The sequence below is a fragment of the Camelina sativa genome, chromosome 5 (genome assembly GCF_030686135.1).
Source record: "Camelina sativa cultivar CO46 ecotype springtype chromosome 5, ASM3068613v1".
NCBI classification, from domain to species: domain Eukaryota; kingdom Viridiplantae; phylum Streptophyta; class Magnoliopsida; order Brassicales; family Brassicaceae; genus Camelina; species Camelina sativa.
The window spans coordinates 38,022,499-38,047,452 of NC_141884.1; the positions used below are offsets into that span (position 1 = coordinate 38,022,499).

Here is a 24,954-nt window from a genome sequence, read left to right on the forward strand (position 1 = left end):
AATACCAAAGGAGAAGATGAATAGAGAGCATATCATCTGGCCAATGCTACAGACCAGTCGAGAGGCGGACTCTAGTATAGTGTGGATGTTAGTTCTATTTTTTCTGGTTCTTAAATGTTACAGCTTGACTTCACGAAAGTAAGCCGCAACTGATCCCGACCCAACTTTAGTAACAGCTAGAGAGAGAAAGAGAGAGAACTTAGAGAAGAAAGCAAACCTGTCCTCGAGTTCGAACATATTAAAGACATATCTACAGAATTAGTTCAAACATTTTAGAGACTTAAGGAACACATGAATCTCTAATGTCTTCACGGGAAAAGATATGAGTGAAACAACTTTATCATATGTATTAACCAAACCATGTAGGCAGTGAGTTTTTTTCTTACACCAGTGCACATGGTTTGTAAGAAGAGAGTGTATGTGATTATGAGCCTAGCAGCTTCTTCCACCTGGCGTAACCAAGGGTGACCATGAAAAGCACAATGCAAAGTGCAGTTACACTCCACACAAAGTAGCCAAAGACGCCATGTGTGTCATACAATGGACAATGTATGTTCATTCCGAACAAGCTCGCCAACAATGTCTCTGCAGCTATTGCAAACGAGGCTATGGTCAGTGTCAGCTGCAGCTGGATCAGTTCGTTACGTTGATTATCCAGTTGTATGTTCACGTAGTCTTCTGTGTCGTCAATGTACTCCCTCACTGTAAGAATCTTGTTCCGCATTCCTTCCAGTTGCATGAAGTATGCCTCCAGCAACATCTCCAGATCCTCCACATCGTCATCATCTGTATTGCTCGTCACCATACTGGCGCTTCTGTTTGATGTGAGCCGGTGAAGATTTGATGTGTTATGTAGTGGAGGGACAATGCTGTTTGTTGCTGTCCCCGCAAGTATTGCCTCGTTTTGCTGGTTTTGGATCCACTTCCTTGTTAAGTATAAATCTGCCATGTCTTCGTTGTCGTCTAACAAATGTTCAAGTTCATCTCTCACCTGAATAACATACAAAAAACTTTATGTTTCCATCCATCACACAAACAACATAGCATCATGGAGAAAAGGGTAAATTCGTTAGCCTCTCTACCTTCTGTACACGGGCTAGCAAACGAGTGAGATTACTTTTTAAACTTCGAACATACTCAAGATTCTCGGTGCTAACATTCTTGGTGAGTTCATCAAGGACAGGCCAAGCTTCTGTCTCAAGTACTACCACACTGCGATCAACATACGAGCAAACAACCTCGAGTGCAATCTCCAGTACCTGAAATTCAAAAGGAAGCTCACTCTGCAGACCCTCTGCAGCTTCAGGATCAAGAGGAAGAGGAGGAGATTGCACATTCGCAGAAGCTTGCAGAGCATTTTCAGTCCCATTCCTCTGAGGAAACTGTTGCTTTAGTCGTTCAACGAATGGAAGAACTTCAGGACGGAGAGGATCCAACAGCAGCACTTCTTCTGCAGTAACTATTGCCTTTATAACCTCTAAATTCACAACAATAGCTTTCTCCCTAGCTGCAGATTCAACACAAAGCTTAGAACCTCAGAAACACAAAAGTCCAAAAACGTCTAATTTAATTCCAAAAATCAAAAAATTTATTATACCGAGGATGTTAGAAGAGTGAGAGAAGACAGGGCCAAGAATTCTCAAATCCCTAGCGGGAACAGAAGCACGTTTGATGATTGTACTCTTGTCGCACTCCACTACTTCCATGGCACCAGTCCGATCAAACCTCATCCACAGCCTAGCTCCTCCGGCTTTCTTCTTCGCCTTCCCTGTCCCTCCCACAATAGGTCCGCCTGCATTAATCGGAGGAGGAGGCGGTGGAGATGAAGGCGTCGATGTCTGAGAAGCGTCATCCTTAACCGCAGAACCTTTCTTCCGGCGACGGATGCTCGAAAGACGGCGAAACGATAAGGGGCCTTTCCCCATCGAAAACGATAATTGTTCCAATCAGCTTCTTCGTCGAAGGTCAGAGATCTGGTGGTGGCTGCAGGAGAAATCGCCGATCTCCGCCTCTTCTTCTTCTTCGGTTTCTCCTATTCCGATGGATCCTTCCTCGGCCATGCCATAAACGCCAGTGAGAGGAAAGAGGGTTCGTCGTATTGTAGTAACTTGCCTTTTTTTTTTTTTTTGTCGTGTAGTAACTTGCCTTTTTTACGGCGAGATTGATTGCTCAAGTCAGATATCGATGCTTTGAAACGGTGACGTTTTGTTTCTAATTCGGTTTGGTTTTGATTTTAATTTCCTGGCCTGAACCGGTTTGGTTTGGACCCATTAATCAGATTACGATACTACATGTTCAATGAAATAGTGGAAAAGTTTGGCAGTTTGTGCTCGAGGTTCAACACAACGGTAAATTTTGAAGCACATTTATTCATAGAGCCGGTATGGAATCAAGCTTCGATGTGATGTTTCTGAAAAAGTTACCTTTTGGCTTTTGCAATTTACACTTACTAAGTTAACCTATATTAAGCTTTAACCATATTAGATGGTACGAAACATTGGCATAAAAAGAAGAGACTGGAAGCAAACAAAACGTCGAGTAATTCAGCTAAGCTTAAGCATAAGAGGATAATAAATTAAGGTTTTGGCATTAGTTTGGTACTTTGATTTGAAAGCCAACTAAAACAGAAACAAAGAACCGAAGTCAAATTCCAAAGGGGTTTGTTTTTTCAGAGAATTCTTCCTTCTGCAGTCCACTTCTCAGACAAGTTATCACTCCCAAGGAGTTCGACATTGCAACTCGATGACTCGTTGTATTCTTCCATCATCTGCTGGATACGTTTAGACACTTCAGGGAAACTGAGCTCTGTAGGACCATTCTCTGCAACACAGATTTTCATGTCCTTCAAACACGGAAAATAGACCAAGAAATGTTTTATCATTGTCATCTCTTTCATTGTTCCTTGAAACCTTTGAATCTCTAACATCTTTACTGGACAAGATGTGAGTGAATGACCTTTGTCCTCCCGAGAAATGCAGTCACAAGCATCGCCGCACTTATCTGTCTCATAGTGCAAGAGACCCTGAAAACATAAAAGGAAGCACAAGGTTATTGTAATGCAAGTACAGATTGTATCTTTTTACTCCAAGAGTTTCATGGTTTATAAGTCTACCTCAATGATTAGAGTTTCCAAATGTGGACAGTTCCTAAGAAGAACTGGCATCGCTTGCCATCCTCGACCCTCTTCACTCTCGATACCTAACATTTTAAGGTTTTTGAACACCGGCATCGATTCACAGCATAGAGAAAGCACCTGAATACAAGAGGAACAACCAAATTAGATACTTTGCAATTCTTCTTTCACACAACTAGACCAGACATAACAAAATAGCAAAAACTGACCTCGAGAGTATCAGCAGTTAAGGAAAGTTTCTGGATATTTTTGATGCCATTCAAGAGCTTCACCACATTGCCAAATTGGTTAGGCGTTCTTACTCGCTTGATCTGATCTTCAGTCACTAATATAAGATTGATTCGGGCAACAAATAAATTTTCCATATTAACCAATGGATAATCCTCCGCAACTAAATCAGTGTAGTTAAAGTAAAGCAGACTTGGAGTATCAAAAGAAACGCTCTTTGGATTTACGAATCCTTCACAACCAGTGCCGTGGATACTTAGTTTCCTGAGGGTTGCACTTGACACAGTTACATCTGAATCCATCCACTCCATATTAGCCATTCGTAAATCCTCAAGCACAGGGAAACGAGGAAGAAAGCTCTCCATCTCACCACAAAAAATCATTTCTGCGTCAATGTCAAGTGTTTTAAGCATGGGCAAGACAGCGTCAACACCTCTACGACGTCCACAACATTCATTTCTTATTTTCAGCTCAACTAGTGTCTTACTGACGAACATCTCCTCGGGCAGATTATAATCGTCTTCTTCGATATCGTCGTAAGAAAAATCAGTGAAAAGTTCAAGGTCCGAAACACCACGCTGCAGCACATTACGTATCCAACGATTCACACAACTTGGATGAACACCAGTTATACACTTGAGGGAGAATTTATCAATGGGAGAGTCACCCTGCAAAGCCAGTACACCGTCCACGAAATCAACGAAACTCTGACGAATCTCATCCCTTTCACCTTTACCCTCTTCCGGATGAAGAAATTCAGAGTCATCAATGTCGAGATTAGGAACAAGTTTCCAAAGATTGCGCCAGTTCTTGGAGAGAGCCGAAGTCAAAGCAGCCTGCTTGGTGGGAAGGAAGGACAAGATATGACAACGAATCTCGTCTGGTAGATTGCTGACACGATCCATCTTCTCTACAAGTACAGAAAAGTAAATCGCTTTTTGAGCAACCATTACCAGTAAGAAACCATCCAAAGCAAATTGATTTTGATATTCTGAACAAAAGAAAAATTACATATATCATCGGATCAGTCAGTAGTAGCAGAATTAGAGGTTAACTTACTTTGTGGTTCAGCCGCAGATTCAAAGACCAACACTTTCAGCACTTAGGGATAGGAGGAACAAGCAAAAAGCAAATTTTCACAGCAGTATCACTTGAATTCTAGGGTAAACAGACAAAAAGGGTTCCATAATGAAAAAAACATACTTTCAAAGTGGAGACAGAAAGAAACCTTTGAGATTCCTACCTTGGCGAAAATCCCATATCAATGGGTTTCAAATGACTAGTGAGATGATAGACAAAACAAGCACCGCGAAGAAATGCAGTAAATCATCGGAGAAGAAAGAATGCAAATCAACGGATTAAACCATCGGAGGTGACTCTAGTAAATGAATGTTAAATGTTGTTTCTATTTTATCCGGTTCTTTACAATTTCACCGGTTTAATTTGGTCAACCAACCAGGACTGCTTTAACTCTGGCCTCTGGGTTACCAAAGTTCAGGCCCGAGTAGAAAAGCCTATTAGTAAACTGATTTATTACAGTTTTGGTTTGACTTGCAGAGATTTCTCAAGTTAGAGATATCGATGCTTTGAAACGGTGTCGTTTCTGTTTCTGAATCGGTTTGGTTTTGGTTTTAATTTCCTGGCTGAATCGGTTTGGTTTAGTTTGGTTTGGACTTTGGACCCATTTATCGGATTATCTACTTTTTTTTTGGTGAATAACCAGGGTTTTACCCCTGCGATTTATTGACTGTAAAGTAAAATAAATTTACAACCGGATGTGTCTCGGCCACGTATCCCTCAACAAAGTAGCAACAACATTATGAACCAAATCAAAAGCATGAAAACCAAGCAGTAAAGAGAACGCGTATCCTGCTAAACCATCGGCTAGACGATTAGCTTCACGATACACATGTTTAATACAGACAATCCAGTCCCTAACAAGAAAATCATGGCACAAACGCACCAGGAAAGACAAAGGATGAGAGTCACTGATCCCTGTCGTAAGAAAACCCACCACCATCTCAGAGTCCACTTCTAACTCTAAACGTGTGACTCTCTTCTCCCACGCTACATATAGCCCATAATAGACACCCCACAACTCCGCCAAAGGTGCCGAGCATCGACCAATATTCACCACAAACCCGCTACACCAAGCCCCTACCGAGTCCCGCAGCACACCACCTGCAGTTGCAGGATCCAGATTCCCTTTGGACGCTCCATCAGTATTTATTTTGTACCACCCCTGCTCCAGAGCCACCCAACCAATCTGTTTATCCACTCGGACCACTCGAACATTCTGTTTACAAGACAACGAGTTCGCTAGTGTTACCTCTGTTGCCAAGTCTTTAATAAAACGGACCCTGTCTCGACAGGCCCTTCTTTCGCCAAACACATCACTGCACCGCCATTTCCAGCTCCACCAGATAGCCATGGCAAACACTGTAGACCAATCTCCCTCCCTTGTGACAGTCTTTCTTCCTAGATTCTCATACACCCATCCCAGCAGAGACTGAGAGAAAAATACCAGCCTTTTACTAGGCGGTAGGCGAGCCCACAGGCCAGACATGGCAGGACAATCCCTGAGAACATGGAGGATAGTCTCGATACCTCCTTGACAAACCGTACAAATATCTGATTCACACAAGTGGCGTCTCTTCCTCTCAGAATTCGTCATAATCACTTGATGCATTACCAACCAGAGGAAGATTATAACCTGCTCAGGAGCTATCACCCGCCATATCCTTTTATACGCTCCATATTCTGTGCAGGTCTCTCCTCACGTATTAGGAGACTGTACGGAGATGCAACTGTAAACTTACCCTCCGAGTTTCCTCCCCACGACAACCTATCAGAAGCCCAAGTGAAACTGTCCAATACTACAGCCGCTAGCTCTAAACACTTATCCTGCGACACATACGGTGATATACGAGAAAGATCCCATCCCACACCATCTGTCCATAACTCTCTAGCTGTGAGTTTATCAAACCCCGGAGGCAAAGCACCCACTACCCATTCGATAAGTGGCTCCCCCGCAAGCCATTTGTCTGTCTAGAATAAAACCTTCTTCCCATCTCCAACCACCCAATTAACTCCGCGAGTAACCACTTCCCGCAACCCCATACATACAGTCCTCCACGTCGATGAGAAATGACTCTTCACTGATATCCAAGATGTATCATGAATATCACCCACCTTATACTTACTCCTCACTACGCGTGCCCAGAGGCTCGCTTGATCATGTAAAACTCTCCAACCCACCTTCGCCAGTAGAGCTTTATTTATATCACGACACGCTCTAATCCCGAGCCCCCCTTCCCTCTTGGGACGACACACTTTACTCCATGCAACCAAGTGTTGCTTTCGCTTCTCTGCATTACTCCCCCAAAGAAAATCACTTGCTACTCTATCCAACTTGTCCGTATATCCTGTGGCAACTTGATTGTGCTCATAGTGTGCACTGGAATAGCCGATAACACGGACTTTGTCAATGTAAACCGTCCAGCAAAGCTTAGTGACCTCCCTTTCCATCCAGCCAAACGAGACAACACCTTCTCCAAGACCTCTCCAAACGTCTCCTTGTTAATCTATCGGATTATCTACTATGTAATATATTTACATGCTTAAGACTAATGTTAAATCACATTATACATGTTCAGTGAATATTGGAAATGTTTGACAGTTTGTAGTTGAGCTTCCACACAATGGTAAATTTTGAAGCACATTTAATCATAGACCCGGTATGGAATCAACTATCAAGCTTCGATGTGAAGTTTCTGAAAAAGTTACCTTTTGCAAATTACACTTACTAAGTTAACCTGTATTAAGCTTTAACCATAGTAGATGGTACGAAACATTCGCATAAAAATAAGAGACTGGAAGCAAACAAAACGGGTCGATAATTCAGTCAAGCTTAAGCATAAGAGAAAAATAAACTAAGGTTTCGGCATTAGTTTGGTTTAAAAGCCAACTAAAAAAAGAACCAACGTCAAATTCCAAAGGGACTTGGTAATAACAATGAGCAAGTTTTGTTTTTCAGAGAATTCTTCCTTCTGCAGTCCACTTCTCAGACAAGATATCACTCACAAGGAGTTCGACATTGCAACTTGATGACTTGTTGTATTCTTCCATTAACTGCTCGATAAGGTCAGACACTTGAGGGAATCTGAGGTCTGTAGGACCATTCTCTGCAACATAGATCTTCATCTCCTTCAAACACGGAAAATAGACCAGGAAATGTTTTATCATTGTCATCTCTTTCACTGTTCCTCGAAACCCTTGAATCTCTATCATCTTGACTGGACACGATGTGAGTGAATGACCTTTGTCCTCCCGAGAAATGCAGTCACAAGCATCCCCGCACTTATCTGTCTCATAGTGCAAGAGACCCTGAGAGCAGAAAGGAAGCATAAGGTTACTGTAATGCAAGCACAGACAGTGTATCTTGAACACATGTTGTTTTCCTCCAAGTATAAGTCTACCTCAATGATAAGAGTTTCCAAATGTGGACAGTTCCTAAGAAGAACTGGCATCGCTTGCCATCCTCGACCCTCCTCACTCTCGATACCTAACATTTTGAGGTTTTTGAACACCGGCATCGATTCACAGCATAGAGAAAGCACCTGAATACAAGAGGAACAACCAACTAGACATACTGCAATTAATGTTTCACACAAACTAGACCAGAGAGAACAAAATAGCAAAAACTGACCTCGAGAGTATCAGCAGTTAGGGAAAGTTTCTGAACATTTTTTATGCCGTTCATGAGCTTCACCGCATTGCCAAATTTGAGAACGATATCACCCTCTAACAAATCATGATTTGGCGCTCTTACTCGCTTGACTTGATCTTCAGTAGCTAGCATAAGATTGATTCGAGCCTCAAATAATTTCCCCATATTAACTAAAGGATAATCCTCAGCAACTAAATCAGCGTAGTTTAAGTAAAGCAGACTTGGAGTATCAAAAGAAATGCTCTTTGGATTTCCAAATTCTTCATCTTCGGATAAATTGATACTTAAGCTTAGTTTCCTGAGGATTGCACTTGAGATGCTTTCATCCAAGTCTGTCCACTCCGTATTAGCCAATCGTAATTCTTCAAGGACAGGGAAAGAACGTAGAAGCAACTCAACCTTACCACAAAAAATCAAATCTGAGTCAATGTCGAGAGTTTTAAGCATGGGCAAGAGAGAGGCAGAGCCTACACCTCTACGCCAAAGCCAATCAACACAATTCTCACTTCTTATTTTCAGCTGGACTAGTTTTCTACTGCTGAACATATCCTCTGGCAGATTATAACCTTCTTCTTCGGAATCATCGGAGGAAAAATCAGTGAAAAGAGTAAGATCGGAAACACCACGCTGCAGCACATTACGTATCCAACGGTTCACACAACTTGGATGAACACGAGTTATACACTTGAGGGAGAACTTATCAATGGGAGAGTCACCCTGCAAAGTCAACACACCATCCACGAAATCAACGAAGCTCTGACGAATCTCATCCCTTTCACCTTTACCAACTTCCGGATGAAGAAACTCAGAGTCATCAATGTCAAGATTAGGGACAAGTTTCCAAAGATTGCGCCAGCTCTTGGAGAGAGCCGAAGTTAAAGCAGCCTGCTTGGTGGGAAGGAATGACAAGATATGACAACGAATCTCGTCTGGTAGATTGCTGACACGATCCATCTTCTTCTGTGCACGAGAATATAAGAGTACAGTGTATTACAAATCCGTTTCCACTGTGCAGGAATCGAGAATCTAAAAAATGTAACATGACATTTTACAACTTCTCCCCCAAATCAGGAGGAGGCGAAATATGGGAACAGAGATTGCAATAAACTAAGATACACCCTAATAGAAAAATACAATCAAGTTGGAGCATGTACCTCGTTAGAAACCCGCTTAATCCCAAAATCTAGGGTTTGCTGTGAATGCGTCCAGAGAGAGAAGAGAGAGTGAGAGTTGGGCTTAATCGCTGGTTTCAATGGCTATTCTAGGCAATATATGAAGGAAAAGTCCAAAGTCTTGCAAAACTAACATATCGGAGAAGCAGAAACATCCAATTTCAAGAGACAAGAAAAGAAGAGCAAACAAAAGTGAGGATTGAAGAAGGCGGACTCAAAATCTCTAGCGTGAATGTTGGTTGGTTCTATTTTTGCCCGGTTTAGAAGATACCGCTGGTTTAAATTCGCCACTGGGCTACGAAAGTTTGGTGAAAGAAAATAGGCCCAAACTAAAGAAGCCAATATAGGCCCAACTAAAGAAGCCCAATAGATTACTGTCAGCAGCAATCTCTTGTCTTGTAGTTTTCTCCGGCGACGTTTTTGTACGTCTTAAACCAACAGTGGACGTTCGGGATGTGAGCTATAATCCTTTAACACAAGCTTAAGTCAGCTCATATTACTACGACAATAACTTAAATGTGATGTTTCTGAATAAGTTGTAAATCTTTTTCGAGATTAAACATTTCCTATTGAATTGAACGCTGGCGTCTGTTTTTTATTGGTTGAATCTTGTTAGCTTTTACTACAAGTAATAAATTAAAAAAACAAGTTGCTAATAAGTGATGAAGAATAAAATCAGAAATATTAATTCATATGAGAGAAAGAGTAATCTACAAGCAAAGACTCTGCACACGACAAAACAGATTCATCAATCCCAAATTAAGAAAGGTTGAACATACTCGAACCGGATCTTGCACTTGCGTGATGATTTCGGAAGCTTTATTACATTGGCTTTGAGATGTAACAACTTGTCTTCGGGCTCTGTTGCATAAACACCAACTTTGAGAAGCTCAAGACATTTCAATTTCTCCAGGAAATGTTTCATTTGCTCCAACTCTCCTTTAGTTCCCCCGTACTCAGTGATCTCTAGAAATTTCACAGGACACGAACGTAGGAAACTATATCTGGACAAGCACTCACAAACAGTTTCCTCATCATCATATGTTTCTGAATTCACATTACAGTGCAGAATACCCTGAAATATAAAAAGAGAGGATTAGAGAGAGATTGGAGATTTTTTTTAAGTATAAACTCTTTCGAGGTTAGTAGTACATACTCGAATGACAAGAGTCTTTAGATTTGGAGCACTCTGTAGCACATATGGCAGAGCCTTCCAACATAATTCATTATCGGTAGCAATAGATAAATGTTGCAGGTTATTATATACTGGTATTGCTCCCCGGAAGAAATAAAATGCCTGAAACAAACAAACAACCAAAACATTAAACAAACCTCTTTTAAGCATTACATGTAACAACAACTAACACCTAATGATGCTTCACAGAGAAAATGTACTTACCTCCGTAGTTTCAGGAGATGATAAGTTTAAGATCTCAACATTTTTCAACCCCTTAATCAGATTGGTTGGGTCGCCAGTAATGAGAGCATCATCTCTTATAAAATTTCCATTCCAGTTGTGTTCAACTGTCAAAATAATACTGAGCTTGGCTTCCACAACGGAGTCAAGATTAACAATTGGATAAGCTTCCGGAATGAAATCAACGTAGTCTAAATAGGTAAGACTCGGAATATCAAAAGTAATGCTCTCCAAATAATACTCATCAGCTAGAAGATTATGGCTAATAGTAAGTCTCTCAAGGGTCGGACTTGACACACAGCGAGACCATTTCCAATGTTCCCATTCCACTTCACGCATCACTAATTCCACAAGCACAGGGCAAGCAGAAAGAAGCTTTTGGAATGCACAACCGTAACGATCATAGAACTTAACTGAATCGAGAGTGAGAGTCTTCAGCGATGGAAGAAGAGCATCCTCAGGGAGTATATCAATTTCAAAACCAGTCCCAAGTTCTAGCTTAACAAGCGTCTTGCAAGTGAAGACCTCAAGAGGCAATGCATCTCCTTGTTCAGCCTCTATGTTTAGTTTAAGGTCCAAGACACCACGCTTCAGCACGTTACGGAGACAACGTTTGACAAGAGCATAATGAGGTCGAAGATCACGTTTTCTACATTTTAACGAGAAGTTCCTTATCCGTGAACTGGGATGCAGAGCCAATACTCCATTCAAGAAATCAGACAGACTCGTTGGATTCTCAACTAAGTCATTGACATTGAACTCAGCACTTGATATGATGTTAAACAACAGATTCCGCCACCTTTTGGAGAGAACCGATGCGAAAGCAGCCTCCTTTGCCGAGAGGAAGGACACGATATGGCAAATAATCTCATCAGGTAGATTGTTGATCTTATCCATCCCTCTTTGCTCTCAAATAATTTAAATGAAGCTTGCGACCACAAAACTGTCCACTACAAAACCAACATACAGAGAAACGTCACATTATGATTTCTCTAGAAACAAAATATATATAGTTCCTTCCAAGTGAAGATAATAAAAACCTCCTTCACACCTACTTTACAACAGAGCAAAAGTAAAAGTCACAATTACAACAAAGGAAGCAGAAGAGAAGAGTTAAAGTTGAGTACGTACCTCGGAACAGAGGTGAACTCTAATAATAAGGAGTCAAGGAGAGAGGTCTGGTAATATATATAGTAATAATATTACTCAATACCAATACCAAATAGGACATGGATGCAAAATTTACGGATAACTAATTAAATAATTATAGTTTGGAAATAAAACGAGATTTATTTCACGTCTACAAATTCAAATCATAAACAAATAAGGAAATTGAATTCCCAATCCCCCGAGAATTTTATATCTTTGTGTATGAAATCAAAAAGAAATAATCTAGGCTTTTATAATTATCCACGCCTGATAATATATATGGTTTAATTATAAATATTATCCAAATTAAGAGTTCTACAATGTAGGCAGTTGATAATTTAAAGGAGAATCCGACAAAAAGATAAACAGAGGAAATACAAGTGAGCAAGAGTGTTCACAATCCAGTTCATGATAAAACAGACAGACAGATGTCATTGTTGAATTTGTGGTTTGATTAAAACAGATTTGTGGTTTCGTCGTCATCTACAAGTCCATTGTAGTTTTGATCTACCGTCAACTGTCAACATAAGATCAAGCTTTGGTTCGACAAGAGAGTCAAGGTTAACAAATGTAAACCAATCATGCCCTGAGTCAGTGTCGACTACATTTTCCCGACAAATCTAAAATCTGTAATTTTTGTGACGGTAGTTATTCGCAAACCTTAATTGCTGGTTTAATTGAGGTGAAAAAAAGAATTAGTGGGGCAAATTAGTATGATGATTCTTTATTGGGCTTTTCGCATATTATAAAGGAAAAGCCCATTAAGGCTTTAAAAATAATAAGCCCACGGCTTTCACTAGTCAAGACGGTGCGTTTAACAAGATTAAGTTCCAGAATCTTGCTTGTTGATATTCGTCGTCATTGTTGAATTTGTGGTTTGAATGGAACAGATTGGTTCGCTAGGGTTTAGGTGCAAGAAGATGGATCGTATCAGCGATCTACCAGATGAACTTATTAGGCTAATCGTGAGTTTTCTTGCTGCAAAGGATGCTGCGTCTTTGTTGGTTACCTCAAGGAGGTTTAGGAATCTCTATACCATCATACCAGATCTTGCGCTCGATGACACATCTAAGTTTCAGGGGACTTTCACGGATTTCGTGAGTGAGGCGTTGGCTCGGCTGGAAACTACTACGCTCATAAGGAGGTTCTCTTTAAAATCTGAAAGTGATCTTGATCCAGATCGTATCAACCACTGGCTACGTGATGTGTTGAATCATCGTGGTGTCATGGTTCTTGAGATGGGCATATATGGTGATAATGGTTATACGTTGCCTTTGGAGATCTTCACTTGCAAGACACTCAATAAGCTGAAACTAGGGCGGGAAATTGTTATTAGTGTGCTGCCTCAGAATGCTTTGCTACCAAGCCTTGAGACTCTCGTTTTTGACTCTGTTCGGTTCTGTAACCCTGTTGATTGTGCGTTGAAGGCGTTTCTTTCGGCTTGCCCTGTGCTTAAGGAACTAACCAGGAACTAACCATTGATGGTATGTGCTGGTAAACTTGGGAATGGTCAGGCACCGTGTCTAGTCAAAGTCTTCAAAGACTTACTATTAGTCGTGATATGTCTGTTTTGATGGACACCTCTATGTTCCTCAGTACATTAGTTTTGATACTCCAAGTCTTGCCTACTTCGACTACTGTGATGTTGTCCCGGATGGGTATACAATTGTTAATTTCGAGTCCCTTGTGGAAGCTAAGCTCAATCTTCATTTGATGGCAAATGATGGTGATATCTTATCTAGCAATGCAACAAATCTCATTCAAGGGATAAAAAATGTCAAGATCCTGCAACTCTCATCTCCTCGTACTTGTGAGGTAAGTGTGTTCTTGTTTCTCTTTTTTTTTTTTTTTTTTGTTCCATTCTTATATTTGTAGTAGGTAATTACAGCTTGAGACAATGATAGAACTTGAATAGGTGAACCAAGCGTGCATCTTAAGTTCCATAGGATGTTGCAAACTTGCAAACGTTTTTCCTGAGGTTTTGTTTCCCAAAAGCTGCACTTAGTAAATGACTTGTTGCTTTTATTTGATTTTCAGATGCTTAACGTCTTCCGTGATGCAATTCCGGTATTTGAAAAGCTACATCATTTAAGTATGACACATGATAATGTCCTTTCCATAAGATTCTGTTGGAGTCTTCTTCCCTTTTTGCTAAATAAGGCTCCAAATCTGAAGACCCTTGTTATCCAGGTATGACAAATGTAATGTATTTTGGACAAACCATTATTTCCAAAACCCTCCTGGTATACACTTAAATCTTCAATCTCGACCTCTTGCTGCAGGATGCCTTGCACTTTCCTAAAGAACCTGACTATGTGTGCGAGTGTTTGTCGGGATATTCTTGTCTATTGACATGTCCTATAGAGGTCTTGGAGATAACTTTATGGTATGGCGGGACGACTGGTGAGTTGCAGCAAGTAAAACATTTCTTAGCAAAGTTGCCACGTCTGGAGCTGCTGAAAGTTAATACTTGGAGATTTATACGCAATAGTGAGAAGTTAAGAATCCAGACGGATATTCAAATGTTTCCGAAAGCTTCACCAAACTTCAGGGTCCAGCTACTATGCTCAATGCAGTATGAAGAACAACTTTGTTCCTCCTAGTTGCTTAAAGTCTGTTGGAACATGAATCCGATTTGTGCACATTCTTGGTCATTTTTATTGGATTATCTGCTCCTAGCTAGTTATCTTCAGTATGATTCTATCAACTTTGATAGGCAGGTTTTGCTTTGTGCTTCGATGGGTTCTTAGTTTATGTAACAACTGATCATGTGAATTGTGAAATATTTTCATCGACGTGACAAAAAAGATTTAATCAAAGCGGTTTTGTAGAATCAGTACCTCGCTAGAATAGATGAGATATTTGCACGTGATGTTTGTCTTGTGGTCGATGAGAAAGGCAAAAGAAGAAAGCTTAAAACTTTGAGTTGAGAGGACATGCAAATGTATCTAAAGAAGCTGAAACATCCCAAAGAGAAAGAAGAAAACGAAGCGTCTAGTAAAGAAACTTCACTTCATGCGCTGTTTCGACGTGGCACACAAAAAGTCGTGGAATTATATTGGTTTGAAGATCGGTTATAAATACCGGTTATCGAACCAAATAAAACCAAACCGGAGTAAACCAGAATTTATGGATCCGACTCAAGCAGAGGACGCAGAAGGAATCATGCCGGCTTTTCTAGCATAAGCGAAGATTCCACCGGCGTCGATCACCGGACCAGCGTCACCGAGTGGTTTCAGTTTATATTCTTTCCTCGTCGTATGATTGATCAGCAAACTAGTACCGTCTTCCTTGTGCTCGACGGTAACCACATCCCCTGTCTTACACTCGTCGCAAATCCTAACCTCCGATTCCAACGGGAAGATCTCACCTGTAGCTACACAGTTCCTGAAGAAGATCCTAGCGTACGATTCCGCCACCACGGCTTTAGCTCCCGCAGCTCCGAGGCAGACCGGAGCGTGTTCGCGGGAAGATCCGCAGCCGAAGTTATCACCGCCGATGATGACTGAGTACTTCGATTTCATCTCCCCTGGAACCACGAAACGTTCACCGTAGAACTTTGGTAAGCCGTTGAGCGCGAACGAGCCGAGCTTCTCCCGGTCTTCTGGAATCGAAGGGATGAGAGTGCCGTACTCCGCGGGGATGATCTGATCGGTGTCTATGTTGTCTTTCAAGACGAAGCAGAGGCCGTGAAATGTCTCTCTGGTATGCGACTCGCCTGATTTGGAGGAAGATGCGGAGGCGCGTATGATGATCGCGGAGGAGGAGGAAGTCAGTGGTTTGAAAATGAAAGCCGTGGAGGTGGGATTGAGTCGGAAGACAGGAGATGGCGAGAGAGATGAGGAGGATTTGTTTGAGGAGGAAGCCAAGGATTTGAAGAGTGTAGAGTTTAGAGAATGCAGAGAAGTCGCCATTGTTTTGCTACTTCGTTAGTGAAGCACATGAGACGAAAGGAAACAGAGTAATTTTATAGAGGGAAAAATGAAAATAGTACAATTCTTAATTACGAATATAAATTAATAATGGAAACTGCCATTATAATAAGGTCCTAAACGTGCGTATTGAGACAAGAAGGTAGGTAGGTCGCTGTGTAACAAAACGTGATGAATTCGATATTTTTTTTGTTGTTAAAGATTGTATTTATGAATTTGATATTCATGGATTTACAGACTACAGTTTATGAGATAAAAAAAAGTAAGCACGTCCAAAAAAAGAAGAAGGAGGAATTGGAATTGCCAAAAGTTATAAAAAAGAATTACAAACTTCACACGACTATATTTGCGACAAAATCTATAAATTGTAATTTTTTTTTTTTTTTTTGACTTCCTATAAATTGTAATTTTTTGTGACAGTTTTGCTAACAATTTATAAATTTTTTTTTCGATTTGGTGGATCCGCCGCAACGCTGTTGATCTTGTAACCACTGGCGTTACTACTCAAGCTTTTGTTCTAGGTCTGAACCTTTTGGTCTGTCAACAGGATCCGATCTTCTTTTCTGGCGATGGAATTGATCGCCGATTTGCTTCTTTTATAACTGTTGGATCTTTGTATGTTTTTCAAAGTCTAGCCCGTTAAAGGTTGACCCGATTAATGTGAATATATTTTCGTTTAAAAAAAAAAAATTTACAAAACTTATTTACAGTTATCCACGTTCTACATACCTTAATTGCTAGTTTAATTAAATTTGAAAAAGTAAAAAAATTTGCTGGTTGAAATTAGTATCATTAAGGGAAAATGACACCCACACCCACTTTGGGTGTGAGTTGTGTCACCCACACCCACTTTCCACTCTCCCTATACTTTTTCAAGTTTTTTTGCTTATGTGTCCACACATTTTGGACGATTTTGCCCCTCTCCTCTTTCTCTCATTCTTTTCTCTCTTTTTCTCTTCTTTTTTGTTGTTAACACTTTAACAAAGTAAAATATATTTATTTGTTATAATAAAACAAATTTTCTATTTATTTATATAAAATATATTATGATTATATATTTTCTACATTTTAAGATACATATTGCTATATTTTTTATGAATTTTTAGATTATACAGTATCCATCGGTCGTTGAACATTTGTTCAATTATAAGTGGATAATCAATTGCAGTATTGTTAATAGATAGTTACTTGTGTTTATTCATATAAAATATACATACATAAATTTGGTTAGATCTTTATCCATAACATATTATCCATAACACAACATAGATCAAATAAGTACAAAACCCTTTAATTCTAAATTTTAAATCCTAGAACATAAACCCTTGAACCTAAAACCAAAACTATTCACTTTAAAAAACAAAGTTTAGTGGATAGAAAAACTATGGATAGGTCTCCATGAATTTACAAAGCATATCTAGACATTAAGCTGAAGAATAGCAGTTGAATGGTGGCTATGGATGTGATCATGTGGATATTTTTCTGTGGATACCAATGTAGATAGACCAAAGAATCATCATACAACATCCACACAATTAAATCCATAGGCACCATGAGCTCCTTGCTTCATATTTTGTGTTGGTCCAGAAACATATACACTCATAAGAGGTTAATAAACAAAATAAAAATTAACAACATTGATTTATTTAGAACATTGAATATCAATCATGTGGATTAGTAGTTATGGATATTTATCATATAATATCTTGCTCATTCTTTACATGAGCAGAAATTTGTCCAAAATAAATTAGCCACATAGATTTCTTTTAGCTAAATGTTTTTGTACTATTTTTCAGCTAGAAGTAGATATATTAGAACTTAGAAGTGTCACTAGAAGCATACTACACAATAAACATGGTCATTATTAATCTCAAAGCCTATCCACCAAATTCTGACCACGTGGACAAGCAATCCAGATGAAATTTATTGACAAGTTTGTTGCATGTTCAAACATCACTATAGTTTAGCCACTTAGATGTCTTTTAGCCAAATGTTTTTGTACTATTTTTAAGCTAGAATTAGAGATATTAGAACTTAGAAGTGTCACTAGACGCATACTACACAACAAACATGGTCATTATTAATCTCTAAGCCTATCCACCAAACTCTGACCACGTGGACAAGCAATCCAGATGAAATTTATTGACAAGTTTGTTGCATGTTCAAACATCACCATAGTTTAGGGTGGTTTAGGATTTAAGATTTAGGGTATAAGGTTGACGTTTTTGGCCTTATATGGATTTAGTGTCTATGTGGTGTTAGGATTTAAGACACTAAATCCATGTTGCATGTTGCATGTTTATCATTTTCATCTGTCTAAACCCTAAACCCTAAACCCTAAACCCTAAACCCTAAACCCTAAATTAGCCACATAGATTTCTTTTAGCTAAATGTTTTTGTACTATTTTTCAGCTAGAAGTAGATATATTAGAACTTAGAAGTATCACTAGAAGCATACTACACAATAAACATGGTCATTATTAATCTCAAAGCCTATCCACCAAATTCTGACCACGTGGACAAGCAATCCAGATGAAATTTATTGACAAGTTTGTTGCATGTTCAAACATCACTATAGTTCAGCCACTTAGATGTCTTTTAGCCAAATATTTTTGTACTATTTTTAAGCTAGAATTAGAGATATTAGAACTTAGAAGTGTCACTAGAAGCATACTACACAACAAACATGGTCATTATTAATCTCTAAGCCTATCCACCAAACTCTGACCACGTGGACAAGTAATCCAGATGAAATTTATTGACAAGTTTGTTGCATGTTCAAACATCACCATAGTTTAGGGTGGTTTAGGATTTAAGATTTAGGGTATAAGGTTGACGTTTTTGGGCTTATATGGATTTAGTGTCTATGTGGTGTTAGGATTTAAGACACTAAATCCATGTTGCATGTTGCATGTTTATCATTTTCATCTGTCTAAACCCTAAACCCTAAACCCTAAACCCTAAACTCTAAACTCTAAACACCAAACTCTGACCACGTGGACAAGCAATCCAGATGAAATTTATTGACAAGTTTGTTGCATGTTCAAACATCACTATAGTTTAGCCACTTAGATGTCTTTTAGCCAAATGTTTTTGTACTATTTTTAAGCTAGAATTAGAGATATTAGAACTTAGAAGTGTCACTAGAAGCATACTACACAACAAACATGGTCATTATTAATCTCTAAGCCTATCCACCAAACTCTGACCACGTGGACAAGCAATCCAGATGAAATTTATTAACAAGTTTGTTGCATGTTCAAACATCACCATAGTTTAGGATTTAAGATTTAGGGTATAAGGTTGACGTTTTTGGGCTTATATGGATTTAGTGTCTATGTGGTGTTAGGATTTAAGATTTAGGGTATAAGGTTAACTTTTTTTGTTTGTCAACAACTAAAGTTACTAAACTTAAAATTTAGTATGTTTATCACCAACTAAAGTTACTAAACTTAAAATTTAGTAATGAAAATAAAAAATAAATATTAAAGAAAAAAAATATTAAAAAAGAAAAAGAAAAGTTAGAGAGAGAGATGAGAAGGAAAAAAAAAAAGTAGAAAGAGAAGGTTAGTTTAGTTAGAGGGTGTAAGTTGTAATTTGACATAAGAAAAGTATAGGGATAGTAGAAAGTGGATGTAAGTGTCAATACTTTAGGAGAAAGTGGGTGTGGGTGTCATTTTCCCTATCATTAATATAGGAAAAGCCGCTTTAATAATAAAAGCCCCATCGCTTTCACTTGTCCAAACGGTACGTTTTTGACAAATTTCTCAAAAGGCTGAATACGCAGCGTTTGAAAGTTGGGATTATCAATTCAAGAAAATTTTTCTTCTTTACTCTCTCCGTGTCTGAGTTGTTCTTTCTAGATTAAGTTCCAAAATCGTGCTTCTTCTAAATAAAATTAGTGAAGTTAACGTAGAACTAAATCCTAATCTCTTACTACTTGCTACTCGTCAGCCACATCATATTGGATCTGTCACTCCAATTGAAGAATCCCTTCATCACTGACAGACACTAACCATCGAATTAACTCCAAAGATCTTCCAAAAATGATGTCGTAATATTGTTTCCTTTTTTTTTTTTTATTAGTAATTTCCTTTTTCTCTAATACATAGTATTACAAGACTAGGAGTATTAAAAAAGAAATAATTCTATTTTTTAATTTAATTTATATATGATAGTAATCCGAATAAATACTACTCCAAAAAAATTTCAATCCGAATTTCAATCGTACATTTTGAATAATTTTTCAAAAAAATCTAAAAAAAAATAAATTGTGTATTTTACAATAAGTTGTGATTGTTTATTATAACAGTTTTTTTTGTCAAGTTGCAACGGTTCATTGTAGAGTTGTATTTATTCAAATATTCGTATCTTTTGAAATCTATATATATTTATCTGTTTGAACTGTTTTTATTTTTTTTGCCATGACACATAATAATATAAAATTTCAATCTCAACGGTTTTTACAGCTTTCTAAATTATTATCTAGCATTCATTCTTCTAAAAGTAACAAAATTCCTCTAATTCTTGATTTAACAAAAGATTTTTGGAATGATGAATATAATTTACAACTTTTAGTTAATTTTAAATATTAAAATTTAATGAAAATACCTAGAGTTTTGTTTCCAAGAGTAATAGTGAGTTTGATTCATCATTCTATTGTAATAAAGATGGATTATATATTCATGGCTTATATAGTATGGATTTTTGTTTAATGAAAATACCTAGAGTTTTGTTTCAATGAAAATACCTATATAATGATAGATTATATAGTGAGTTTTTGAATTTGACTTTTCAATATTGTAATAAAGATATCTTCTATTTAAAAGCAGTCTATATGGTTTATTAGGTATAAATATAATCAAGTGCAGACACAATAGTTGCGATTTTTCATAGTACCTTTTCGTAAAATTTTTGTTTTTATTTGTTTTTTTTAAAAAATTCAAACGGTTGTATCTGTTCATTGTAGAGTTGTGTCTTTTTACTATATTTTATTTAAATTTTTTCATCACAACTTTCGTTCTAATAGGTGTGTCTATTTAAATAGTCATGGCTTTTGAACTCTCTTCATATTTGTATCTTCATTAGTAACTACCAAGTTCGTTAAAACAAATTTTCCATTTTGTGTTGAATCTAAATAATTGAATATTAATATCTAATATTCAACGTTATTCTATAATCTAACTAAAATTTTAGAAATGATTATAGCAATAAAGAAATTTAATACAACTTAATATAGAATTTACAATTGCGTATATTTATCGTAACTTTCGCTAAAAAAATAGTTTAATATATAAGAATAATAATAACAATCTGAATAAGTGCGAACAACAGTTGCAACTTTTCGTAGTATTTTTTTGTAAAAAATTGTTTTTATTTGTTTTTTTAATAAATCAAGCAGTTGTATCTTTTCATTGTAGAGTTGTGTATTTTCACAATACTTTATTCATATTTTTTCATCACAACATTTCGTTCTAATAAATATGTCTATTTAAATAATCATATCTTTTGAACTTTCTGTATATTTGTCTACTCATCAATAACTAACAAATCATTGCTCGTTGAAACAAATTTTCCGTTTTATATTAAATCTAAATAATTTGGATATTAATATCTAATATTCACCGTTATTCTATAATCTAACTAAAATTTTAGAAATGATTATAGCAATATAGAAATTGAATAAAACTTAATATACAATTTACAGTTGCGTCTATTTATCGTATGTTTCGCTAAAAACTATTTTAATATTTAATTTTTTTTAAGTTGTGTATTTTAATTTTAATTTTTCGTTGATACAGTTTCACTCATTATTAAATATATTTTTAATTATAATTTTCTATTATATTTACTCATTACAAGTTTACAACCATTAGTTCAATATTCTCAGTTAGGATCACTTTGTCATAATAATTTTTTCAATTGTAACTCTTTACCATAATTCTTCATAAAATATCTTATATATTTATAACACTTTAAACAATATTTTTTTGTAAAGTTGAGTCTATTTTACATAATTTTTTTTTGTTATAAGTTTTCATTTTGATGGTTGTGTTTTTAGTAACAATTTATGTTTAATGTTTATGTATTCAAACTTTTCTATTACTTTCAAATGATTTCATTATATATAATTTTAAATTTTATTGATTTTTTTCTAAAATATTTCCCCGCGATGTTGCTGGGGATTTGAGTCCTAGTATTTCTAAAAACAGTTTATAATAATAAAAAATTTCACTAAACACACAAAATTATGTTCTTTTTTTTTTCTTTCTCACTCCATGACAAAGTAAAATCAGTTTTCAAATAATAGCCACCATATATTTTCTGCCAACGTAACGATGTGGAATTTTTGTTTTTTTCTCAATGTAGATTGTAAATAGTGATCTGATTGATTTTTTATAGTATAATATACGTTTGGTAAGAAAATAGAAAAAGTGTGTCCTCGATTTTTCACACAAAAATGTGCCGATATCTAGTCAAATTTGGAAATTTTTTATTTTATGCAGAGGATAGGAAATTATAAATCGAAATGTGAAACCTTGAATTCAAACTCTGTATTGGCCAAATTAAAATAAACATATGGGACAATGCTATAGGAGTATCTTATAATAATAAGCGGAAAGTGAAGGTTTATTAATTTATAAGATAGGGGAGAATACAAAGACGCAAAGACAAAACAGCAAGAAGAAAAAGATGACAAAGCACCATGATATCGAGGAAACAAGATGAAGTAACAATGGAGTAAAACGCATTAGTACATTAATTAATATATTTAGATCACAGATCAGTTCTTGCGAAGCACGATGAGGTACTGCATTCCAGGTTTGCAATTCTGGAGACGAGACATCTGTTCGCACGCCTTGACCTCGACAAGCTCAAAAGCTTTCCTCATGATCTCGGTCCCAAAATGTGCGGTAATGAACGCTCCATAAAAGGCTTTGAAGGAGATGGCCAATATCTTGGGGTCTAACGGAAACTCATTTTCAGAGTGAATGATATCCTCAAAAGCCTGGATTGTGAACTTCCCATTCTCCTCAATAATTTGCCTTATCTCGCCTTGTTCCGCAAAGTAAATTGAGGTTCTGAAAGTGTCCACCTTTTCTTGCTCGGTCACACCCTTTTTTAAACCAGAAAAAAAGAAAAAGATATGTTAAGTACTTATGTAATTGTAGGTAATACTTTGAAGATAAAATTATGGTATCTACCTGTTTAGCAAGATCACTAAGAGATTCTCCGATAAAATCCATTACTGTTCCTTTAGGTGTCTCGGACATCTTAACTCCGTCTCTTAGACATGAACCTAAAAGCAACATCAAACCCCCAGGAACGAGCTCTTCAGCTCTAACATCCAATAGTTTCTTGGTGTCGATAGAGTATTGGTCAAGATACGCTTTCTTGACAGCTTGGTTAAACCCGGTGCACTGCATGTCTTTGTTCCATAAGGGAGAGTCACGGTCCATGATCCCTTTGGGGATCTTGGAGGTGAAATGGAAGGCGTAACTCATGACTCCGATGTGGAAACTCTCCTTAGGGAGAACACGGTCGAAGAAGGAACCAGGAACTCCGGCGCTATAGTATCTTCTCCGTGGAGGAAGTGTCTTGAAGAGAGTGTTGAAATCGTTGAGGGTAAAGTCATTGAACAAGACTTGGAACTCGATGTTATCCACCGGGTTTTGTCCGGTTTCTCTTTGGTACTTTTCTTCTACCGCATCTATTATATTCTGGACTGCCACAAAAGTGTTAGGTCCACTCGCACAACCAAAGTCTGCTACATTGAACCGATTCGATATCAAATCGAGGCTGAGATCGCCTCGGTCATCTTGTCCTTTGCCGCTTCCAACAACGCTCTCTGTATATGGAGGAGACGGTTAAATACATACAGCTTAGGAGTTAGGACTTAGGAATACAGAACCTAGCTAACAAAGGAATGCAAAATATATGTATTAAAACCTGATACGAAGACTGTTGGTTGTAACTCTCAGGACCATCTCCTCCAATCATGATCCAATCTGGTGTGGTAGTCATAGTGTCTCTCTTCTTTTTTCTTCTCACTCTTCTTTGTTTGATGCTTTAGTTTGTGATGAGAGTAGTGATAATTCATGGACGTCTCTATGCCTATTTATAGTAATATTTCTTGTAGTTTAATATTATCATATTCAACGTAACTTTACGTGGTCTAATAATTATGTAATTCTGAAACTATACAAATAAGGAAACTATTTTTAGAAAATGACGTGATACACGAACTCAAAGAGATAAGTCAAATGTGACCGGCGAGACCATAGCCGGCGAAGAAGATTAAGTCACATAGCGTCATAGCCCATACATATATTATTATATGTGGTAAATGCAACAAAAGATATTATATTTGGTCTTTGACGAGTCAAGAAATAGTGTTATATGGATAACGATACTATCCCTTCATTTCCAACTTTGAAAATGACCTTTAATATCGTATTGCTTTTAAAATTCCTATCCCTTCGTTTCCAACTTTGAAAATAGCCTTTAATATCGTATTGTTTTAGAGTTTATTATAAATAACTTTTTAATATATATATATATATATATATTAAAAATATTTATTTTCTTGTCATTTTAATTATGTTTTACTTTAATTTTTAAAAACTATTTTACTTTTATATGAAAAATTTTTAACTAATAAAATAAAATAAAATAAAAAATTTCTCTCCAAACAAATTTCCGACATATTTTTCCGCCAAAAATTTCTCGCAAAAATTTTTTTGTCAAAAAAAACTTGACAAAAAATTTCCCGTCAAAATTTTTTCGCCAAAAGAAATTTACAAAATTTTATAAGTAAAACCCTTATAAAAAACCTTATAAAACTTTATAAAAATTTTATTAAAACCTTATAAAAACCTTATAAACATTTTTAAAAATCTTATAAAGCGTTTACAAGGTTTTTATAAGATATAAATTTCAAAAATTTTGGTGGGAAAATCCAATTTTGTAGTTTTGGCAGGAATGTTTTTTATTTTTTGACAGGAATTTTTTCTCGATTTTGGGGGATCTTTTTTTTTTTTTTTAATTTTAGCTGAAAAATAATTTTTGGCAGGAATTTTTTTTATGTTAGTGACTGTAAGTTCTTGTTGTAATTTGGTTATTTTGTATATAAAGAGAGGTAGTTTTGAAAATAGTCAACATTTATAAGTATTTTAAAATAGTGGCATGTAACA

General features: G+C 37.0%; 5 protein-coding genes and 2 pseudogenes across 17 annotated transcripts; 1 reads left to right on the forward strand and 6 right to left on the reverse strand.

Annotated features, from left to right (window-relative positions):
• Positions 1-199: 199 nt before the first annotated feature.
• LOC104788121 (magnesium transporter MRS2-4) lies at positions 200-2,209 on the reverse strand. The gene is made up of 3 exons (XM_010513811.3): positions 1,598-2,209; positions 1,083-1,507; positions 200-991 (listed from the first exon to the last, which is right to left on the reverse strand). Exons 1-3 carry the CDS (start codon positions 1,923-1,925, stop codon positions 425-427), a joined length of 1,320 nt encoding a protein of 439 aa, XP_010512113.1. The 5' UTR covers positions 1,926-2,209; the 3' UTR covers positions 200-424.
• A 276-nt stretch (positions 2,210-2,485) lies between these two features.
• On the reverse strand, positions 2,486-4,801 carry LOC104788124 (F-box/LRR-repeat protein At3g58930). Of its 11 annotated transcripts, none has more exons than XM_087451243.1 (6): positions 4,605-4,755; positions 4,421-4,519; positions 3,343-4,271; positions 3,113-3,253; positions 2,910-3,022; positions 2,486-2,820 (listed from the first exon to the last, which is right to left on the reverse strand). In XM_087451243.1, the coding sequence occupies exons 3-6, from the start codon at positions 4,264-4,266 to the stop codon at positions 2,790-2,792; spliced, it is 1,209 nt and encodes a 402-aa protein (XP_087307369.1). In that variant the 5' UTR covers positions 4,267-4,271; positions 4,421-4,519; positions 4,605-4,755; the 3' UTR covers positions 2,486-2,789. The 11 variants fall into 11 exon arrangements, with proteins under 11 accessions (XP_087307369.1, XP_087307368.1, XP_010512115.1 ...); XM_087451242.1 differs by having other exon boundaries at positions 2,956-3,022; positions 4,605-4,733; XM_010513813.3 differs by having other exon boundaries at positions 2,486-3,022.
• Positions 4,802-7,202: 2,401 nt separating this feature from the next.
• LOC104788125 (F-box/LRR-repeat protein At3g58930) lies at positions 7,203-9,509 on the reverse strand. Of its 2 annotated transcripts, none has more exons than XM_010513818.3 (4): positions 9,245-9,509; positions 8,070-9,050; positions 7,840-7,980; positions 7,203-7,747 (listed from the first exon to the last, which is right to left on the reverse strand). In XM_010513818.3, exons 2-4 carry the CDS (start codon positions 9,042-9,044, stop codon positions 7,394-7,396), a joined length of 1,470 nt encoding a protein of 489 aa, XP_010512120.1. In that variant the 5' UTR covers positions 9,045-9,050; positions 9,245-9,509; the 3' UTR covers positions 7,203-7,393. The 2 variants fall into 2 exon arrangements, with proteins under 2 accessions (XP_010512120.1, XP_010512121.1); XM_010513819.3 differs by having other exon boundaries at positions 8,070-9,047; positions 9,245-9,496.
• A 501-nt stretch (positions 9,510-10,010) lies between these two features.
• On the reverse strand, positions 10,011-11,617 carry LOC104789758 (putative F-box protein At3g58960 pseudogene; annotated as a pseudogene).
• A 1,088-nt stretch (positions 11,618-12,705) lies between these two features.
• LOC104788126 (F-box/LRR-repeat protein At3g58980-like) lies at positions 12,706-14,623 on the forward strand (annotated as a pseudogene). The gene is made up of 3 exons (XR_015557887.1): positions 12,706-13,643; positions 13,866-14,018; positions 14,111-14,623. The product of XR_015557887.1 is annotated as an F-box/LRR-repeat protein At3g58980-like (transcript).
• Positions 14,624-14,723: 100 nt separating this feature from the next.
• On the reverse strand, positions 14,724-15,835 carry LOC104788127 (3-isopropylmalate dehydratase small subunit 3). The gene has a single exon (XM_010513821.3). It carries the CDS (start codon positions 15,740-15,742, stop codon positions 14,969-14,971), a length of 774 nt encoding a protein of 257 aa, XP_010512123.2. The 5' UTR covers positions 15,743-15,835; the 3' UTR covers positions 14,724-14,968.
• A 6,534-nt stretch (positions 15,836-22,369) lies between these two features.
• On the reverse strand, positions 22,370-23,854 carry LOC104788128 (paraxanthine methyltransferase 1-like). Its single transcript, XM_010513822.2, has 3 exons — positions 23,711-23,854; positions 22,966-23,609; positions 22,370-22,877 (listed from the first exon to the last, which is right to left on the reverse strand). The coding sequence occupies exons 2-3, from the start codon at positions 23,263-23,265 to the stop codon at positions 22,545-22,547; spliced, it is 633 nt and encodes a 210-aa protein (XP_010512124.2). The 5' UTR covers positions 23,266-23,609; positions 23,711-23,854; the 3' UTR covers positions 22,370-22,544.
• Positions 23,855-24,954: the final 1,100 nt, after the last annotated feature.

Excerpts from the sequence above, each read along its gene's own strand:
- LOC104788121 (XM_010513811.3), bottom strand. The coding sequence starts at position 1,925 with ATGGGGAAAGGCCCCTTATCGTTTCGCCGTCTTTCGAGCATCCGTCGC. Across the intron at positions 1,508-1,597 it reads TCACTCTTCTAACATCCTCG|CTAGGGAGAAAGCTATTGTT; the intron begins GTATAATAAATT and ends TTGAATCTGCAG. Across the intron at positions 992-1,082 it reads TGCTAGCCCGTGTACAGAAG|GTGAGAGATGAACTTGAACA; the intron begins GTAGAGAGGCTA and ends TATGTTATTCAG.
- LOC104788124 (XM_010513816.3), bottom strand. The coding sequence starts at position 4,266 with ATGGATCGTGTCAGCAATCTACCAGACGAGATTCGTTGTCATATCTTG. Across the intron at positions 3,254-3,342 it reads TAACTGCTGATACTCTCGAG|GTGCTTTCTCTATGCTGTGA; the intron begins GTCAGTTTTTGC and ends TCTTGTATTCAG. Across the intron at positions 3,023-3,112 it reads TGGAAACTCTAATCATTGAG|GGTCTCTTGCACTATGAGAC; the intron begins GTAGACTTATAA and ends TTATGTTTTCAG.
- LOC104788125 (XM_010513818.3), bottom strand. The coding sequence starts at position 9,044 with ATGGATCGTGTCAGCAATCTACCAGACGAGATTCGTTGTCATATCTTG. Across the intron at positions 7,981-8,069 it reads TAACTGCTGATACTCTCGAG|GTGCTTTCTCTATGCTGTGA; the intron begins GTCAGTTTTTGC and ends TCTTGTATTCAG. Across the intron at positions 7,748-7,839 it reads TGGAAACTCTTATCATTGAG|GGTCTCTTGCACTATGAGAC; the intron begins GTAGACTTATAC and ends TTCTGCTCTCAG.
- LOC104788127 (XM_010513821.3), bottom strand. The coding sequence starts at position 15,742 with ATGGCGACTTCTCTGCATTCTCTAAACTCTACACTCTTCAAATCCTTG.
- LOC104788128 (XM_010513822.2), bottom strand. The coding sequence starts at position 23,265 with ATGAGTTACGCCTTCCATTTCACCTCCAAGATCCCCAAAGGGATCATG. Across the intron at positions 22,878-22,965 it reads TTAGTGATCTTGCTAAACAG|GGTGTGACCGAGCAAGAAAA; the intron begins GTAGATACCATA and ends GGTTTAAAAAAG.